The sequence below is a fragment of the Melospiza georgiana genome, chromosome 16 (genome assembly GCF_028018845.1).
Source record: "Melospiza georgiana isolate bMelGeo1 chromosome 16, bMelGeo1.pri, whole genome shotgun sequence".
In the NCBI taxonomy this organism is placed as follows: Eukaryota; Metazoa; Chordata; class Aves; order Passeriformes; family Passerellidae; genus Melospiza; species Melospiza georgiana.
The window spans coordinates 3,738,369-3,759,422 of record NC_080445.1 but is presented as its reverse complement, the minus strand read 5'-3'; the positions used below and the strand labels follow the sequence as shown (position 1 = coordinate 3,759,422).

Genomic DNA, 21,054 nt, shown 5'->3' with positions numbered 1-21,054 from the left:
ATAACCTGTACCAGGGCCTCCCCACTCTCACAGGGAGGAATTTCTCCCTGATATCCCATCTATCGCTGTCCTCTGGCAGTTTGAAGCCATTCCCACTTGTCCTGTCACTCCATGCCCTTGTAAAAAGTCCCTCTCCAGCTTTCAAGATGATGAGTTCCAAGAAGGCAACAGACATTTAGGGAAAGAACCCATCTACTTGGAGCGGGAATTGTCTGCCTCATAAATGCTGGGCTCTGCTTCCCACGCCCTGAGGGCAGCTCTCACTTCAGTTTCCTTTCTGGTGTCTTGAGTAGTGTTTTTCTGTTTTCTTCCTTTTCTATTTATTTTTAACCAAATGAAGGAGCGCAGTGTCAGACATGGACAGGAACCAGCAGAAGTCAGTAAATTCAAAGTGAAGGGTGCAGCTGCATCCCCGGCATCTGCCATGGGGCCTTTTTCGCTTCTGCTGCCGAGCGACACACCGGGGCTGACAGTTTGTCAGCCTTCACTTCCCATTCTTGTCCTTCCACGACTTTTCATGATAATCCAGCCCTTTGCCTCTGACAACCACAGCCACGTTTTAATTGTGTCCTCTGTAGGAGGATCACCAGTGGCTTTCAGCCGGGCCTTAACTCTCAGCAGCTTCTCCCCTTATAAACCTTCTAATGTGTAATTAGGAGGGAGCTTCATGGCCCAGCTCTCCTGCTCTGAGAGGGGATGGCTGGTGTTTAAAACCCAAATAACTGACAGCTCTCCATGTCTTGGGTTGTCAGTGGCTGGATTTAGTGGAGCTGGGAGCCTCCCTTGCTGAGTGACAGCTTTATTTAGCATGGAGACCCTGATTAATGGCCTGTGAGGCTGGGCTGGCCCAGGGGAGCAGAGCAGCTCCTCTCCAATGTGGGTTGGACACGGCATTAGGGCAGAGGTGGCTTCACCTTCCCCTGTCACTCAGATCCTCTACCCGTGCCTGAACCTCAAGCTCAGATGGGACAGAGGCATCGAGGCTGGGAGGTGAAGAGCAAATCTCCCATCAGCAGGAGATAGGATGGGGCAGGGCTGGGGAAAACTGACAGAAACAAGGAGCAAAGGAAAATCTTTCTTGTTTGAGGAGTGCTTGTTTTTGCATCACATGTTTCAGAGGCTGAGTTCCCAGTGAAAGGCCGTGGGGAGTGAAGATGGGGACTGATGTGACTGAAAAGAAAAAGCAAAGCAGCCTCCCTGGGGATGTCCCTCTGAGCCCTGCACCTGAGCCCTGTTTAGTGTTGCAAATTTGCTCTTCCCAGTGGTTTCTAAGAGTTAATACCCAGCCGATGTCCCAGCCATGGCATGTGCACCTTTCCTCCCTAGACTGAGCAGAAAATGCTGTGTATGGTGCACTAATGATCTTCCACTGAACTGAAAGGCCAGTCTTTGCTATTATGGGTGACCTTCTAATGAATTCTCTTTCAGCTGAGCTTCTAACATTTAGAGCATACCTGGTTTTGAGGATGGAGGGAGAGGTGCACTGAAGGAATTCACAAGTGTGTGTTCAATATTTAATCTCAAAGTTGACTACTGGAATAAAGGGATTTTTTAGTTTGGATATATCTGATTGTGATCATTGTTTACAAAGAGGGGTCTGGATGTTCCAGATGGATATACGATAAATTAATTGAGGCTCTGGAATTAAAAATCTTGCTGGCCAGGGCTAGGGAAGCCACAGGTATGCTGTGCTTAGGGGTCAGCAGTAGGGAAGATGTAGGACATCTGTCCAATTTAGCTGCGTCAGCACCTCTCTGGAGCCCAGGGATAATGAGCTGGGTCCCATTTTAGAATCATTAAGGTTGGAAAAGAAAGACCTTCAGGATCATTGAGTCCAACCATTAACTCAGCACTGACAGACCTACCCCAAGGAAAAAAACAAAGTTTTGACAAAGATTCTTTCAGGGAATGAAAGGGAGATGGGCCAGTGACTGCATGGCCACCAGCCAGAGCATCTCTGAGTCCCTGTGAGACAGAAATGCCTCTGAAGAAACATCCACCAGCATCCTTTGCTACCCCACACCATCATCACCATAGCCAAGGGGACAGAGAGGAGGAAATGCAATGCTGAACTCTCAGGGGTGGTTTTCCCAACTTACTGCAAGCTTCACAAAGCACTTAAATATACACTTCTTGGTCTGTTGGGTTTTCTGCACTGTGCACCCTGATAGGTTTGAGAAAACGAGTGAGAAAGTGTATGTCTGAACAGTTGTGTTTGTTGTAATGAGTGCTGAACATTCACTTTTATTGTTGCTTTTTCTTCCCCTATTTAAGTGGCTTTGAATGCAAACAAATTGCTTTTCAGACAATTCACAATGGGCTCAAATTCTCTTATTGCTGTTTACAAATGTGTTTATGAAAGCTTAGGCAATTGTAGCAAATATGGCAATATTTTATAGTCGTGAGATGCATGTTCTGAGTATTGGTGGCTGCAACAATCTAACTTTGAAAATGCATCCCTCACTCCACCCTCTTCAGAGAAACTAAATCCCAAACTCCTGTTTTTATTACATTGTAACTTTATGTGGTAAAATAATCTCAGCTTCTATTGCCCTGTAAAAGGGAAGTCAATATTTTATCTCTTGTTTTACAGCCATTGTAATACCCAGCTAATACATAACAATGGTACATTATGATAACTTCATTATAGTCTGATCATGCTGGTGAATAATGTATTGGTCCGAGTTTTAAGCGTGGCAGGAAAATCACCTATTTTTATTGTTCTTTGGTGTTTCTCAAATGCAGCTGGAACAATAACAATGCAAGCCTGCTTTTTGCATCTGCTGAGACTGCCAATCCTCCTGACCAGCAAAGCTGTACTTTGGGGCTGTTACTCATTGTGTGTGTCACCAGACGTGCAGCGCAGTGCAAATCACCCAGCCAGTATTTACTGGTGCCAAAGCTAAAACATTCACATGGAAATGCACCTGCAGTGTTAATCAATCCATCTTTGCTGCTATTCCCTGTGGCACAGGAGCAGGCTGAGGGCCAGATCTTGCTCTGTTACACCAGCCCAATTCTGGAATCGCTGCAGTGACTCCAATTAGGTTACACTCAAGTAAAGGCAAAGCAAATGAGAACAGATTCCTGCCTCACACTGCAGCAGCAGAACGAGTCACAGAGGGTAACAGTGCTGGCTCCTGCTTTATTGTTACCTTGATAACACCTCGAGCCGCAGAAGTCCTGCTGCTGCCGAGCCACGCAGTGCATGCAGGCTGTCTTTCAAAGCAGGCAGCTCCCACACTGAAGTCCTGTCTGTGGAGAGGTTGTCATCCTATTCCCACTGCTGTGGGACATGGAGAGCAAAATAGGTATTGTTGGAACAGCTTTGATAGCTAAAAGTAAAAGCCCAATGGGATGCTTGTGAGGTCAGGTCTGTGAGAGCTGCGCTGAGTAGGAGAGCTGAGGGTTTGGCCCCATGTGTAGACAGAGACTCCATTTTCTCAGCAGAAATGCTAGGCACCAATTATTACTGGGAAACTAATCAGTCAGATTAATGTTTGATTCCTGCCCTCAAAATTTCTGAGTGATATTTTAAATTATAGTTGGTTTTGTTGCTGCTGGTACCAGCATCCATCTCGTTGAAAGTTTTGTAGTCAAACATTGTAGTCAAGTGAATGTGAGGTTACAGGTGTGGATCAGGGATGGGAATGGTGCCTGGTCAGGATGTGAATCAGGATTAATGTAATTATGGCTGTGGAGAGCCAAGATTATCCTACTGAAATGTTCCCATCAGAATGGCATTGTGCTTCTAACAATTTCAACAGCTTTATAAAAATAAACAAAACTCATTTCTGTTTAAAACTGCAGAGCAGCAGCTCTGTGCCATGTGAAGGACTCATGACTGGTGCTGTCATGGAGCAAGCAGCACTCCAGTGACACCAGTCACCTGGCACCACAGAGCCTCCCAGGACTTATATTAGTCTAAGCCTCACTTGAGTGCTTCAACAACAGAGCAAATTTTGCAGTGTAAAAGGCAAGCAGAACCTTTGTGATCAGGACTCATTAATGTTGCCTTTGGTTTATGTGATCTGTCAAATGCCAGATGTGCTGATGGGTGACCTAACCCAATCAGGAGGGAGTGGCAGCTGCTCCAGCCAGCTCAGGTCTCTGTGGGTGCTGCTGCTGATTTTAGACACCTCTTCCATCTGGGCTATGAAAAGCTCCCATCCTGAATAAATGCATTCACAGATGGGGTGTTCAGGGCACCCTCACATTTGTGTGTACCACAGGGCAGCCTCCAGGTGAGTGTGTCCCTCCCTGCCTGTGGCTCCAGCACAGCACTGGTGACATTGGTGACAACCTCTCTGACAGAGCAGGTGGGAGTGCCAGGGCACACAGCTGATGCCATTTCTCTCCTTGCTGCTCTCCTAGATGAAGGACTCTGGGATATGTTTGTGAAGGACATCCCTCGCAGCGCCACCTCCTACACAGTGGGCCTGGACAAGCTCAGACAAGGAGTCACCTATGAATTCCGGGTGGTGGCTGTCAACGAGTTTGGCTATGGAGAGCCAAGTGTTCCTTCTGTGGCAGTATCAGGTAATCATGGATTTATTTTAAAAGTCTTTTTCACTGGAGTTTCCTGAGGCTGAGGGAGAAGAGGGGAAAAGAAACCAATCAGACTCTCTAGTTACAGCAAATAATCAAGGGCAGCTTGTTTTAGTATAAAACTGGAGTAATACAGTGGTGAATTAAGGTTTGAAATTACAGTATGTTTGATTCTCAAGAAGAAAAATGTGCATGTGCCATTTTGAAGCTTGATAAAGAACTACTCAGACTGTTTATGTCAGATCTCTTGTCATAAGACTAATTTGTAGAGTCTGCAATTTGTTTGCTTTTTCTCCATTCTCAGTCTGGTTTTTGTTTGCTCTGCTTTCTTTTTTCTTTTTTTTTTTTTTTTTTTACTCTGGGCTCTGATAAACATGTTCTGTTACTTTGTCTTTAGCTCTCACAAATACAGAAGTGTAGTCTCACATTATTCCTGACAATCCTTTGTGCTGGCAGTCCTGCTCCAGTGTGATGTCTCCAGTCCCCCTCCACCACAACAGCTCGTTTGTGATGCTCTGGGGCTCTTCCCACTCTCCCTGCTCTCTGTGCTTACTCCCAGTTACAGGGCCATGACCTAAACATGCTTCCCAAATCTTTGTGAGCAGCCCAGCCCTCTGGTTTTCTGAAAGGGCTTGAATACCTTGAAAATCCAATTCCTCTCAGCTTGCCTGGGCTGGGCAGCTGGAGTGCCTTGGCCTGTGGTGAGGTGAGAGACCTTGCCCTTGGGAAGGCTTTGCTGGGTCTCCTCTTCCCCTGCTCTACTCCAGGTTGCTTTTGAGCCATCGGTTTCATCCTTGCTGTGTCAGCAAAGACATGGGAATAAAAGAACCTGATAAAGCGGCTTTGTGATTCAAAATTCTGGAGAGTCCTGAGAACCTGGCAGTGCTCCAGTATCTGGAGTGGCTTTTATCTCTTTGCTGCTCCAGTGAAAGGCATGAACACCATTCAACAACTCCCCAGCAGGCAGGAGAAGCAAGTGCTGCTCTCGCCATGGCAGCGTCTGCGCTTGTCCCGACACAATTAACCACTTACCCGGGAGAGCTTCCATGGATTTCACTGTGAGCACTACCCCTGCTTTTCTTCTGCAGGACAAGGGCATGGACAACCCACTTCAAACACCAAGAGTCGGTGTTTTTCCTGTCTGGGGTTTCAGAGAGGCTGTAACACAGTGTAAAGGACCAGCAATCATGTCAGTCTTTCCTTTGCTCAAAGACATTATTCCTCTGAAGCAGGGCATGAGTCTCCTTGTGATGCTTTCTATAAATAAACTGCTTGTTTGTAAGTTCTCCACTTGAACAGAACTATTTAATTCGCCTCCTTTTGATGCTTCAGTGTTCCTCTCAAATTGCTGCATGAAAGTAAGAGGCTTCCATTGAGATTCACAGTCATAAAAGTACAAAGCATTTTAGGCTGGCCACTTCAGCTGGCACAGGGAGGTATAAATTGCCCTGAATCTGCTCATCCCAGCATGGCTTGTGCAGTTTGTCTCTCGGATTTTATTGGCCTGGACTGGCCTCCTAGCAAAGAAGGAGCGTGGCTGTTTTTCCCTGCTGCAGAATACTCAGTGGTCTGGAACAAATTTGAGCTCGTATTGTTGGGCTTAAAACAGATTTTTATTCAGATCCAGGTTTGGGGCAGTGAGGGAAAGAGGGAAGGAGGGTTTGGTGATAGGGGTTGGGTTGTTCTCCTGGCATCACCCATTCCTGCCAGGTGGTGTTCCACCTTAAGGACTACAGGGAAAGTATGTCAACTGCTGGCTCGTGCTCAGAGGCTGCACTTCTCCCCAAAGCTGAGGGAGCTCAAGGGAGGACAAAGAGAATATCACTGCAAGAAAACAACAATACTTATTACTTTCAACCAAGACTGGCGAGGTAACTCCAGAAAGAGGAAGTTAGTGTCATTTTATGTTTCCACTTGAGGTCAAATGGGGTGAAATTACCTGAGACTGCCCAAAATCCAGGCAATTGAATTGATATCCCTGTGCTGCACATCAGGCTTGGCTCAGTGGATGGAGAAGTGATATAGAGTAGCAGTGAATGTCGGAAGTTGGAGTTAATGGAGGTACTGAAAGATGCTGAACCAAGTGTGCTTTGTTCCCTGGCACTAGCTGTATTTTTCAAAGAGCCACTGAGCAGCATTTTGGCAAGGTAAGCCTCCCAAAAAGTGGAATAATCATGGGTCATGGCACGTGTATAAGTGGTTCCCTTGACCCAAGAGTGCTAACCTGCCATGGTCAATAAATGTAGGTGTGCAGAGCTGTGGGAAGAAACCTGCCTCTCTTCTCCTGGTGATAACGTAGCTAAGAGCCTCTGGAGCTGCTCCAGGGGTATGAAAGGTGCTTGTAGAGAGGGAATTGGTTGTAGAGAAGCTGTGGCTGCCACATCCCTGAAGTGTCCAAGGCCAGGTTGGACAGGGCTTGGAGCAACCTGGGATAGTGGAAGGTGTCCCTGCCCATGGCAGGGGGATGGCACTGGATGAGCTTTAAGATCCCTTCCAACCCAAACCATCCTGGGATTCTGGCTTGGAGCTGTGATGTGCTCCTGTTCTCTGCCATCTCAGAAGGGTCAGCAAGCCCCTTGAGAGTCTGAACCCCCTCCTCTCCAGAGCACCATTGTGGAGTCATTGTTCCCTGTGGGGAACAAGAGAAATTTTTAAGGGGGCATAAAGAGGAACTGTTATTTGTTTTTTGCTCTTTCAGCACAAACAAAAGCCCCTTTCTATGAGGAGTGGTGGTTTCTGCTGGTGATGGCTCTCTCAAGCCTCATCCTCATCCTGCTGGTGGTGTTTGCATTGGTCCTGCATGGCCAGAGCAAGAAGTACAAGAACTGCAATGGAGGTAAGGCACCATCTCTGTGCTGTGCAAAAGTCTCAAAATCTGTGGGAATCAGAGATGCCTTTCCTTTGAACCTCTGATTTCCTCAGCAGGGTCTGTGTTAGAGCTATTTTGCTTGGCAGAACACTTGGAACTTTTTGCTGTCTGGTTTGGTAGAAATGGCTTTTGCCCCCAGCCACACTGGATCAGGGTTTGGACACTGACCAGCTCAGACAGGACAGACTCTGGAGGTCCCAGGGACTGCAGTAAAAGCCAAGGAGTCTGGGTCAAACACTTGGCAGATAAGGAATAAATAAGGAATTAGCTGAGCCTTTGTTTAACTTTGGCATAAATCCCTGATAGACGGGGAGAAGGAGAAAGATTCTGCTTTTCCATGGCTGTACCAATGCAGATATTCTAAACCTCTGTGTGTGAGGGCTATATCACTGTTCCTTTATATTGAGTGCCCTGCATCCCACATTCCTTCCCTAAGTCAAGCTGCAGTTGCTGGGCTGGGGGCCAAGCAGCCAGGAGGTGTCTTGGTTATCTGGACCTGTTAGATTTTAACATACAGTGAGAACCAAGCTTTGCATTTTCCTTTAGTGATGATTTTTACCAGCCTCCTTTCTTGAAAGGAAACAGGAGCTGCCTGCTCTGTAACTTAGAATGTCAAATAGTCCCCTTTGAAAAAGCCTCATTCTTGAGCTCTGAATATTGTTTTTACTTTTCTTCTCCTTACATGATAAAGTCCTGGAAGGGTTGTTCACATGTGTATTTCTCTGATAGCCTCCTCCACCTGCAGCAGGAAATTTCTCTGATGCCAGGAGGTGCCAGAAAAGGTACATTAATGAAAAGGATCAGGTGGATGGGTCTCTGCACTACCTGTTCTTAGGGATTAATGTAATGAAGTCTTCCAGGCAGTATTTAGTAATTCAGTCCCAAAGTGAAGATCTTCTCTTTCTTTGTAATTCACTTCTAACAAGTGTTAGAAATCAGATTTCAGTCCCATGAGATACAAGATGTATGAATACCGTGGCATTTTACCAAGTTAATACTATTATATATTTGTATGCACAGCCCATAGGAAATCTCTCATCTTCTTAGTTTTACTGTGTTTGGGGGACAGACATGAAAAGGCAGGTCTGACCTGTGCTGTCAGATACCCGTGTTCACAGAGCACTGAAATTGAAGCTGAGGATAAAGCACCTGTCTGCTGCAAAGTGGCAGCCAGCCCTTCTCCCTGGGACACGGGCTCAGCTCACACCTTTGGGATGACAAAGGATGAGCACAGCACAGAACAAGCTCCTGCTAGATTTGATCACAAGAAATAATACACTGGGCTGTATTCTCCTTCTTCTTCCCATCCTGTCCCTGTTCCTGCCTTACATTGTCTGGTGATTTCTCCCTGCCTGATCCCCATTTCAGCTGTGGCATGCTTTTCCCATTTGCTATCCACTTGCCCTTCCTCTTGCTTTTTTTCCTGCCTTTTTTCTCTCTCCTTTTTCTCTTTTTCTAGTTTTACTTTCCCTTGCTTTACTCCAATCAACGTCGAATGGGATTCACAGCACCTGATTAAGGACATCTTCAGTAGCCACCTAAATTAGTTATCAGGTTTCTATTTATAGTCAAAAATCAAGAATAAGCATTTTTGAAGCACAGTCAATCTGTGCTATTTTAGATACTTGTCTCTGAATGAAATCCATCCATCCATCCATCCATCCATCCATCCATCCATCCATCCATCCATCCATGACTCCTTTCTCCTCTTTTGACTTCCTCTGCCCCTTCGCTTTCCTGATACACTTCTTGCCTTCACTCTGTTCTCACTTGCCAGGAGAAAAAGTAAAGAGAATTTCAAATAATTAATGATGTCATAAAACAGAAAGAAGAACAAGTTAGCTCCTGCAGTTCTATTTGGGGAAAAAGTGTTTTTGTTTCAGCTGAACCTTTTATTTCCTGGCTCCAGGTAAAACCATCTCCAACGTGGAAGAGTCAGTCACCCTGGACAACGGAGGCTTCACTGCTCTGGAGCTCAACAGCAGACACCTGAACATCAAGAGCACCTTCTCAAAGAAGAATGGAACCAGGTAAAAAGCTGGGAATGCTGTGCTTTTGGAATGTCTTTCTTCTAGCTTCAAGCACTGTTAAGGACTCAAAAGGGAGAGACTGAAGAATCCACGGAGGACTTAAACACCCAAGTCTCTGCCTCAAGCTGTGATTCTGGCTTCTAAGCACGATTTCATTAACTCCAGGGGAATAACAACATCCCAGTCACTCATCCTTTGCATTTCCTAGGTCTCCTCCTCGGCCAAGCCCAGGGGGGCTGCACTACTCTGATGAGGATATCTGCAACAAGTACAACGGGGCTGTGCTGACCGAGGGCTTGGGCCTCAATGAGAAGCCCCTGGAGGTGTCAGAGTCAGAGGTAAGGATTTCCCTCTCCTCACATTGCACAGACACCACAGAGAATCATTTCCATGCTGAATCCTGGCAAGTCTTTGAAGTCCCAGTCCCATATCTGCATCATGCTGTGTGGTCACTGTCTGTCTCAGGGATTTTAAAAGGTTCAATTCGCCAGGCTGTTTGCATCACATCTTAAAATAAAAATATCAAAGGGAAGAATGACAAGCAGGACCCAGCCAGGGCAGATTCCAGACCTGGCCTTGGCAGATATTCAGTTTTCCAGAGTCAGGAAGAAAGATAAGTGCAATCAGTCAGACAGGGAGTGCTGACCTCTCTCAAGGATCATCTGCACACCCCCTTCTGCCTGTGGGCTGCAAACTTGGAGCATTTTGGGAAAGCACACATCTGCTGCAAAATAACCAGCTACTGTCTTGTGGGTGAGGTTAAAGGTGAGATGTGCTTTGCCCTGTTGCACTGACTGCAGTGTGAATGTGATTTGCAGTTTGACAGCTGCAGCACACCCCACCAGTGAGAAGAGTGGCCTGAGTGGTGACAGGCACTGCCTTGGTTACAGAGGGAGTAGGTGGGGAGTGAGTAACTTGGTCATGGCTGTGAGAGTCCAGCATTCAGCTCTCTGAACACCCCAGCCTTGCCTGTAGACTGTTCTCCACAGAAGGTGGGTGTTTGCCAGCATTATCCATCTGGCAGGGTTCCATCTTGTGTTCCACATTCCCTGTAAGAAGGAATAAAGTGCTTGCTGGCTGTGAAAGTCCAGCAGTGGCCACTGGTTAATAGACAGACTTCAGAGGAGATCCAGAAAGGTAAATCTGTCTCTAAAATCAGACGCTGTCAGCTGGGATCCTGATGAATCCGAACTGACAGCGCAAGAAGCGAGCAGTGGGCCAAACCATGCCAAACCTGACCCTTCCAGCAAGAAAATATCACGGGCAGCAAGTCGTGAAAGAAGATGACAGTTTTCATCTGGAGCTTTTCTGCACCTGCAGCTACAGCTGCTTTTGCTGGCTACCTAGCTCTCACCTCCTGCTAATTACCACCGACAGCCTGCTGCTTTGTGCTGCCCTGTGGCCGACCCGTCGTGCAGGCAGCTTTCCTTGGTGCAGCTCAAGCTGCTGTCTCTGCAATGCTCCAGCATTACCCTCCAGATTAAACCCATAGTGCTTTGGTCATGTCACTGTAACAACCCAGCATTAAACCTGTCATTAAAGCAGTTTGCTGAGCATGATCATGAATTTAGCACTGGCACCTTTTGACATTAATTTCAATGTCCTGTGTGGTATTTCCTGGTGATGTGCAGAAGTCTCCTTGCAGGGTGTCATTATGACTTCTATATGCACTGTTTGTACAGCAGGGAATGATGTGATTTTGGGGTTTTTTTCCTCAGGCTATTGATATTGTTTATTTACTGTTGTATTGCTGTCGAGCCTGAAGGTCTCAGTTGAGATTCTGGTGTTTTTGTGAATGTGGGTGTGCACGTGAGTCTGTGCATAAAATATGCCCCCATTTTTCCTTGGGGCTTGGAGATGCAGCCTGCTTGTATAATGTCTTTGATGCTTGTTTGGGGTTTTTTGTAGTGGGGAGTGTTTTTAGCCATGAAATGTTAATATGCTCCCAGTAGAGGTAGCAGTAGGAGATGCTGCCTTTTGATCAGCCTGGAAATGCTGTTTATGTTGGCAGGTGCAGACAGGAGGTGAGGGTGGGCTGGGGCAGAGGTGAGCATAGAAGACTGACCACTCTCTTTTCAAGTGTTCCTCTACCTATTAGCTCTTCCTGTTTGTCTTTTATTTTCTTTTAGTTTCTGTTCTCAGAGGAGATCGTAATAGACAAGCTCTGTTTTCTGAGAGTTTCAGATTTTCCATCTGTCTTAGCGGGCAGAAACATTTGCCATTAGATGAAGAGTTAAAGACATCTTTTCATGTGAGAGCTCTACCCAGGTTTGGTCCTCTGCAGCAGAGGGTCCTGATGCTGTTTTCCTCTAACACATCTGTGTGTGGGTCTCAAATTCTGCTTAATGTGATGCACATCAGGGCAGGCAGGGACAAAACCTGTGCCTTTGCCTTCAATCCACTTGTCACCGTGTTACTGCTTAGTCTTATGCCTGTTGCCTGAGGTGTCAAGATTTTATATGGAAAAGAAGGAAGCTCACTGGCTTCAAGTCTCCTGGGGTTTGCTGAACATGAAGAACTCTTGGGCTGACTGACTGCACTTAAAACACGTCTGCCTGGGATCATTCTTCCAAGCTCCCTCCTGGAGGGGAGAGACACACAGAAACAAAGAGGAAATCAAGTAGGACTCTTAATATTCATAAATCAAGTGGTGAACTTACTCCATGTCCTGAAAGCCAAGCACCAGTACTGTTAATGAGGTTAAAGAAGTTTAATTGGCGGGTACGGAGCAGGAAACTGCTATGAGTGTAAATTCCAAATGATTAATAATAATAGGCTTTTAGTTAATGAGTGAAGTGGACAAAGCTCTGGACAGATAATCTGAAAAAATTTGGTGTTCACCATGTATAGAAATCTGATTATGTACCTGCAGTGTCCTCCAGCCAAGGAAGGGCAGGAGGAGAGGGGAGGCTGGTGCACGTTTGTGTGTTTTCACATGTCCTTGTGGTCTCCCAAAAACTGTTTCCAGGAGAAAATACTCTCACAGGGTGCACAAATTATCAGTCAGTGCTGGATGCTCTGGCCTTCCCACTGCTGTCTGCAATTTGACTGGCTTTGGCTTTCTCAGCTCTGTAGGAAGATATTCATTTCCACTTAACACTTCAGAGGAAACAGGGTTTAACTTGTTTCCAGTAAAGCTCTTCAGTGATTTTGACAAGTTGGGCACTATGTGGAAACCAGCTGCAGGTGACACATAAAATAAGAGTGGGTTCCCATGTCCAGAGAAATATTTTGCATACTGGGTTACCTTGTCTCTTTCACAGCATATTTATTTGAGGCCAACAAAAAAAAAAATTCCTGCTGTTATCTACATTTTTAGAAGTAATCTTATAAGGCTGTTTCTTTTGTAGTCACTTAAAAGGATAACTGGAACTATTATCAAATTTATTATCACATTTCCCACTGACTAAGCCAGCCAACTCTGGTGGCTGACTTGCCTCTGAGCAGCACTCATGCATTTTTTACTATGAAAAATATACCTCAATAGCCTCTCATTTTCTGTATTTGTTGTTTCTTAGGCATCCATGCACCTTTGGTTGACAGTGTGTAATGTCACCACACACCCAATCACGCTCCAGCCTATGGAGGTTTCCAAGGTAACACAGCCACAGTCGCAGGGAAAGGAGAAAACTGAAAACAAAGCAAAAAGCCCTGCAGCATTTCTATTTACTCAATAGTTTAAAAACCACTAAAGAGTAATCCTTTAGTATAAGCTGTCTGTATTGTCATGCTAAACAGGTTTATCTTACTTCTCCTTGATTCTCATCGGGCTGTGGAATGCCAGTTTAGAGCATTCCTTGCTGACTAGGGTGGTTACTGGAGTCTTGCTGGGAGCAGACCTTAGGAGATACTTCAGAAACACGGACAAAACAGTCAGTTCCTGCTTGTCCTGAAAGAAATACAGAAAAAACCTGTTGTATCAACCCTAACAAGCAGGTTATCCTTTCCAGCATCAGTTTGAATGATGGTGAATGGCTGAAGTTACTGCAGCCCTATATGCTTCGTGGCAGTCTTTCCTTCTGAAAGACCCTGGCCTTATTTACACCAAATAATTGTTCCCTTTCAGTTGGTATAATGAACTAAATAGTGGAAAAATTATCAGCAAGTGGTATTGTTTTAAATTCCCTCTTTCAGTTCATGGCAAATCTGAGCACACCATATTTCAAATGGTAGCAGCTCATCTTAAAGTGTTCCCAGGATTTCTTCTCTTTATTATGTTGACTTCTGGCAATGTTGAAAGAATTGGCTTAGGAACAGAAATTATATTAGCTTTGTGAGTGAGTGGTTTCTTTGCTTGTGATGGACAGAGCTCGAGTGGCTGCATAAGTACTATTACAGCTAGAAAGTCATGTCACATGCTTCTTTGCATTTTCCAGCTTTTCGTTGGCTTTATCCAACCCCACAGATCCTCTGTGTCTGTGGAGACATCAGGAAGATTCATAAAGAGCCACCAGAAGTTTGTGGGGCTTCTTTTGTTCCTCATGCTTGTGCCACCTCAGCTCAGCTGTGATGCCTCTGTTCAGCAGGGCTCTGTTTTCTTGTTGGGTGGCTGAGAGTGTCTGAGTCTGTGAAAGTGATGCTGGGCAGGGGAAGGAGTCAGAGGCCATGGCAGAGCAGTGCCTTGTACCTTTAATGGAGAGAGCACAACACAGGAGCTGGAGGAGCTCACACCTCTGTGTGCTGCTTCTGGTGAGCAATCCTGTCTCTGCTCAGGATGCAGAGACTTTTCTTCCACATCATCCCTCAGCTTCCCAGGCATTTACCTTAAAATTGCACTATGGACACACAGCATCGTGTTTGGAGACTGATGCAGAGTGCAATAACTTGTTTCCTGCTGAGGACAGAGGGAACCAGAGGGTTTGGGGATCTTTAGGTGAAATTGGCTGAGGACCAGCCTGAGCTGATGCTGCCAGGCCCTGCCATGCTGCCACATCTGCAGCCATCCATGGCACTCCTGCTGGAGCCCCCTGCAAAAACAGACAGGGCAGTGCTGGCAGGATGCTCCTGGCAGCAGTGCCAAGACTCTGGAGCTGCTCTCTGCACCCACTGGCTGTGAAGTAGCCCAGATCTGGGGATATTCCAGGAATGCTGCAAAAACCACCTGTTCAGGAAGGTCTTTGGAGGGAGTCGGGTGTTGGCTTCCCCAGCCTGGCAGCTGGTGCAAAGGAGTGTTTTTCTAGGAGACAGGCTTGCTCTGTTCCTTCTGGAGTAATTATGAAATGATGGTAGGGCTTTGTTGTATTAGTAATTACTTGTCAAGGCACCTGAAGCTTTTCATTCTTAAAAATCAAACAGTACATAGTTCCTGAAGAGCCAAAGCCTGGGTAATAGTGGAAGGGAAGTTTTGCAAAGCTGTACAGAGCCGCTTTGCTCACTTTTGGAAAGCACTGGGAAAAATTTCTCAGCTCTGTCCATCACCCTCTGTGCTGGAAAATGGGCACGGAACAGTATTGAAGCAGCTACCTAAGCAAAGAAGGGGGATGATGGATACTGTGCCCTTTTCAAACGATGGTTCACAAGGCATTTGAGGATTGTTCTTCAGAGACCATTAAAAAGGAGCTTTAGAGGAGGAAAGACAAGTTTTGTGGCAGGCAGGATCAAGAAGGATGTGTGTTTGCTGGGTGGTGTCATAGATCAGAACCACACCAACCTTTTGAAACTAATTGCAGCAATGAGCAGTGATGAGCTGCACTTACCTGTCTCTCTTGTGTGTCTTAGGCAGCTCCTACTTTGATATTTAATTGCCTCTAGAACTGGCAATGCAGATTATTGAGTGGGGAGGAGTAAAGGAATAAAAGCTTTTGCATGGTCTAGTTGGAGATTTTGAGGGAAGATGTGAGATGTGGAAATGCCTGGGTAAATGTTTGTGTGCTGGATGGGATGGGGCTGTTACTGGGGGGAACATCAGTGGGAACAGAAGGAAAATGTGCTCTGAGATTCCAGGGCTGAGGCTTTGCTGCGGTCTCTGCGCTCAGCAGAGATGTACAAGCCCTCTGTGATTCCTCCAGCTGCATCCCAGCAGCAGCACTTCAGAGGAGGGGCAGATGCACAGAGCTTATCTGGTTACATCTCAATAGAGCTCCTGCTTGATATTGATGGGAGCTTTGAAGCTCTCCAGCCACCGTGCATAAATGTTTCAAGGGTAGATCCGCTCTGAGCACAGAGCTGGGTCTGACTCATCCCAAGGAAGCAGCCCCTCCTGCCTGGCAGCTCTTCTTCCCCAGATTTTGCATTCTCTTTCTTCTGTCCCCGCTGGTTGTGTACCTTGTACCACCCATAATCAGCTGGAACATGCAAATAGTGTTATTTGCCCGTAAAAAAGTCTGATTTTACTTAACTTCCTTCCAGTTATAGAACTAATTTTCAATACTTAACACCCAGAGTTTTGTGCCAGTGGCTTGGGCTGGCCACCCCAAACATTGGCCTGGCTAAACAGTGTTTGTGTGGAAGGCATCCCTGCTGTCCTTCCATCAGAAGAGAGATACTCAGTGGTAACTGCAATATTTCTGATTGTGATTGAAAACTGTTGGTTTTGCTGTGACCTCTCTACATTTCCCTGCATCTTGTGCCCTAGCAGGAGTTCCTGGCTGCCCCTGCACCATTCTGCAGGGAATTAGAAGGGATTTCTCTGTCACTTATTATCAGGGGACTCTCCCTCTAGCAGCAAAGTCTGGCTAAAGCAGAGCACAGTGCTTTTCCACAGCCCAGCCTGTACCACACTTGGACTGCCATCCCACTTACCTTAACATTACAGCTTTAGTCAGCTGGTGATGCTAAACTTGCCTCCCATTTATTTGCGACCACAACAGACTAAAATTATCATCGATGCTAATGACCGATTATTTAATTCTATTTTTCCCGATGCCCCAGGTCACTGACTCGGATTACGAGGACGAGTTGCCCAAGCACTCCTTTGTGAACCATTACATGAGCGACCCCACCTACTACAACTCGTGGAAGCGGCAGCAGAAAGGGGTGAAGCAGCACCCGGCGTCCTACAGATACGAGGAGTGCACGGCCGGCGAGGCAGAGCCCTATTTCCAGACTGTCATCACCACACAGAGCTCAGGAGGGGTGTACACCCCCACGGGGCAGCCCGCGCCCGGCTCCCGGACTCCAGTGACAGGATTCTCGTCCTTTGTCTGAGCCGGGACACGGCGGGACAGCCGCAGTGACCGCGTGTGCGCGGCCGGGGCGCTGGACTCTGGGGGACCGCTCTGATCAGGGTAGAAACGGATGGGAACACACCTGAGGCTGGGTTGAGGGTGTTTTGGTTGGTTTTTTTGTTGGGTTTTTTTTTTTTTTTTTTTCTTTCTGATGACAATCAACTCTATAAAAACACGGAGCTGAACTAGCTGAATCTTTGTTTAAGAAAACAAAAAGACAAAAAAGGAATTCTGAACAGTGATGATTTTAACCACTTGTGAATAGTAGGGGTTTTTTAACCGCTTTTTGTAACACTGCTTCAGGAAGCAGCTCCCATGCCCTTCTCCTTCCCTCTTTCTTTCTCTGCCCTCCTCCCGTCCCACTGCTCCCAAACAAGCAGGTGAATTCCCTAGATGCAATGAGTGACTCTGTGATGTGATTTGAAGAGAAAACATAAAACCTCCCAGGCTCCTTTTTCTTCCTTTTTCTCTACTCTTTTTTATTTTCTTTTTCTATTCTTTTTAATTTTTCTCTGTCATCAACAGAGAAACATTAAAACAGAACACAGAAAATGGACACATTTTTAGGTGAAAAGCAGACACCTCTCTTCTCCTCACTGCTCCACACATTAGGAGTACTGGCTGATCAGTGTAGGCTCAGATACGTCACCGTGTCTGCTCTAAGCTCACTACTGGTGTATTTATATTCAATTACTGACCTGCTTTTCTTTCTTCTTCAAATGGGACCTGCTGCATTCTTTAAATATTCCAACTCCAGGGCCTTTGGAAGAGGAGATGGCTCAAAAGAGAGCTGTAGGCAGTGGTGGGTGAAGCAAGTGGGAAGAATTCAGATGTAAGGTCAGTTTATTTTTGGTGTGGCTCTAATGCTCCTTGTGGACTGCATGTACTACTTGAATCAGTCATTTTTTAAAAGTCAGAGGACACAACCCAGCAAGCCAGAGGAATTTTTCAATTAAAATTGCAGTGACAACCTAGAGAGTTTACTAATTGATGAGGGTTTTGATCATCAGAGTTACCATGCCCTGCCAACAGAAGTTGAACATCCTTTCTCACCCAGACTCTGCAGTTCTGTTTATTGGTCTGTAAAAAAGTACAGAATGGCAGGGTTTGTTTGATTTTATTTTTTTAGTACAAAGACACACCACACAGAGACTGGGTGAGTTTTGGTGTCCACAGGTGCCTTTTATTGATTCTGCAGCTTCATATCTGGGAGAAGCAAAAAAGTGTCTCCAAATAAAGCTAACCAGGTTTTTCAGGCTTTGGGGTCATGAATTACCTTGTGCACATTTACAGCCTGCTCTGTGCACTTGAACCTACAGCCTTTGGAGAGAAAAGAGGAGACTTTTAGTTTATTTTTCATCTTTTTGTACAGCTCACTTTTTGTTTTCTTCTTTTCTATCCTTTTTCTGAGTCTGTCATGTTTAGTAGCAAGTTGTTTACTCACAAGTTGTCAGGCATTGAAAGAATCCAAGTAGCAACAGTCCTGGGTCACCAGACTTTTTATCATAAGATTTTGAAAGATGAATTTGGAAGTAGGAGAGTCCTTGCTAAGTCAGGATCTGGCATTTTCTTCCAGGTGGATAAGCCAGGAAAATTGGTGCTTGCTTGGTCCTGTCAAGGCTCATGTGGGCGTTGTTACCACAGAAAATTGTCCCTGCCCCCTCAAGGCATGTGGGACATCTGTGGCAGGGGGAGGTGGTGTCTTCAGAGAAGGTTGTTGAAACCAGGCTGCCCAGGGGCCTGGCTGGGAGTATCCTGGTGGCACCTCACCAGAACAGGTCCAAGGGCCAGCTCAGCCTTGCTGTCACCTTTCAGTGCCTCTTGGACAGGGCAAAGTATCTCAGAACTGCCTTTACTCTTGGGCACTGCCTCCAAGCACTGCTGCTCTTGGTGCATGCACACTCTGCATTGCTTTGGCACTGGATTGCTGTTCCTCTCCAAAGGTTCCAGGAAGAAAAAATTCAAAACCAAAAACTCCAGTGGGTGTGTTTAAGGGCTTTTGAGTTTGGGATAATGATCTGCAGCTCGTTAGATGGCAAGGGACTCGCAAAGACACGGCTGAGCCAAAACCCTGTGAGTCATCCCCCTCTCTGCACCTGGGTAGGATGTGTGTGGGATGGAGATGGGGCTCCAAAGAGGATGACTTGGAGTGTGCTGTGAAGAGGAATGCAAAGCAAACAAAAAACCCACTGCCTTCTGTGCACTTTGACTGTTCTCTTAAGCCATATGGACTTTGCTTTAATTACTGAACTGCCAAATTTTGTTTTCAGTCTGTTTTTTGTTTCTTAGACAAAATTATGTACGTGACTTTCTGATTTGTTTTCCTTTTCCTTTATCATTTCCTGCATCAGATTACATATTTTAGGCACGTTGTTTTTATACATTTGACACAACAATGCAATTGCTCTTGGAATTTTAATGGCCCTTGTCCAACAGGTGTAAGAGGTAATGCTGCAGGAGGAGCCCTCCAAGGACCACTGAGGACTTTAGGGATGAAAATTAGTAGGAAGCAGATGGAACACCGAAGACTTTGCTCCAAAGGGAAGCATAGTGTAACTCCACATCTCCTGAATATTGCCTTACATTTGGTGTAAGGTGCAGTTACTCCCTGGGGTTGATCTGATACCACATTGAGGAAAAAAAAAACAAGAAAACCATGGGGAATAAAGGAAATGGACTTTGTGGCCACTGCTCTGCTGAAGGACAACATGGGGAGCAGCACAATCTATACAAAGCAAGGAGAATAAATTGTTCCTTTTTTCTCAGAACCAGCTGCAACTAAAAAGCCTGAGCTTGCTGAGGACCTGCTGAGTCAGCTGTGTGGCTCTTTTCTTCTGATGCTGTCGAAATAACAAGTTAGGTGTGATTCCTTTAGGACCTGTTGATCCCAACAAAGGTGTTTCTGTTCCATTCTCATCCATACTGTTGTCACTCTTGGTTCTGTTGTGTTCAGGCTTTTCTGACACTTGGGTTTATTTTCGATAGGCAGCTGGAGAGTGAGGAGGTGCAGTGCCCTGCCCAACCCTCAGCTGGGCACAGGATGTGTTTTCTGCTGTGCAGGATTGTGTGTAGCTCCATGTGTGATGCCTCCACCTTCTTGCTAACACGCTCAACTTGTAAAATATGGTTAATAGGTAGGTTTTATTTACTTCACATATCAGGGAAATTGTTTTATCTGGAAGGAAATACTCCATCAGTTAGGAAGAAAGCTCTATTTCATTGCTGCAATCTTTGGAAATTGCAGCCTTGAAATACAACTTTTAAACATCAGTTGTCATGTTACAGTAACTTCACCCATTGAATTCGCTTCCATTTCCATCTTCCTGTTTAGAATAGTCTTGAAAAATGAAGGCTTAAAAAGCCTTCTTGGGATATTTTATTTTTATTTATTTATTTCCCTTCCCCTGTTTCTCAGGTCTCTTGGTGACTGTTACTGAAAAATAAAAACAGCATCATGAAATGACCAAGGGAGACATTTCAGGGAATGGTTTAAAAGGAGCTTGTTTTTCATGCAATAGCCATAACAATATCCAGTCTCCTGCAGGTAAAAAGTGCCCAAGTCTTCACCCCCTGCAGGGCTGAGGTGACAGCAGTCACCACTGTCAGCAACGCCCCCAGCCCCAGACGTCAAGTTGTCCCTGTCATAAATCACATGCAAAAGTGCACACGTGAAGGAGCTGTGCTGTTCCAGCCCACTGTGAGTAGAGCATTTTATCCCCCCCAAAATCCGTGTCACACATGGTGTGTCCCCACCATGACCCACACCATTGGGTGGAGTATTTTCTATTCCTGCCTCTTAATGCTCTGATGTTTGGGCAGGGCCAGCACTGTGCAGGTACAAATGGCAGTGGTGACAAGGGACAGGAGAGGGCACTCCTTTGCTTTCATCAGTGCCAGTCTCTTATTTCCTGCCCTGGGAGTCACTCGTGGACTGCCCTCGTGGGGAGGGCGGGGAGAGGTGAGAGCAAAGGCTTTCATCAGCAGTTACTAAAGGAATCACACTTTGGCCAGTGATCCCACTTTTGGGAGCAGTTGGCATGACTGGAGAGAAGAAAGAAAAATACACAGAAAAGAAACTAATCTATTACTTAAAAGGATTTCTTTTCCCTCTTCATTTTGAGTGTTAAAACCAGTGATGTTTTGCAGATGGGCCAAGATCTCATTTTTCTTCCTTATACCAAGGTCTCTGCCAGAAGCTGTGTAGCAATTGTTTGGACTAAAGATCTTGACATGAGGATGCGTTTATTATCCTTGCCATTGCTTCCCTCAAGAAATCCATTGGGTCATCCAAAGATTATCTAATCTGCTTTCCAAAAAGGGAGGAGAGAGATCTTTATATATACAGAGCACTGGTGTCTTCTCCCACACATTGCTTTCAGATATACAGGACAAGTTGTTGGAGAAAAATCCTTTTAGAAAAGGAATTTATCAGAAACTTTAA

General features: G+C 45.7%; 1 protein-coding gene across 1 annotated transcript in view; it reads left to right on the top strand.

Annotated features, from left to right (window-relative positions):
• Nucleotides 1-20,674, top strand: part of SDK1 (sidekick cell adhesion molecule 1) — a 384,823-nt gene extending 364,149 nt beyond the window's left edge. Inside the window, exons 41-45 of the mRNA XM_058035661.1 lie at nt 4,375-4,539; nt 7,247-7,384; nt 9,327-9,447; nt 9,656-9,785; nt 16,318-20,674. Of these exons, the coding sequence (XP_057891644.1) occupies nt 4,375-4,539; nt 7,247-7,384; nt 9,327-9,447; nt 9,656-9,785; nt 16,318-16,593 (830 nt within the window). The 3' untranslated portion in view covers nt 16,594-20,674. The remainder of the gene's footprint in view (nt 1-4,374; nt 4,540-7,246; nt 7,385-9,326; nt 9,448-9,655; nt 9,786-16,317) is intronic.
• The last annotated feature ends 380 nt before the right edge of the window (nt 20,675-21,054 follow it).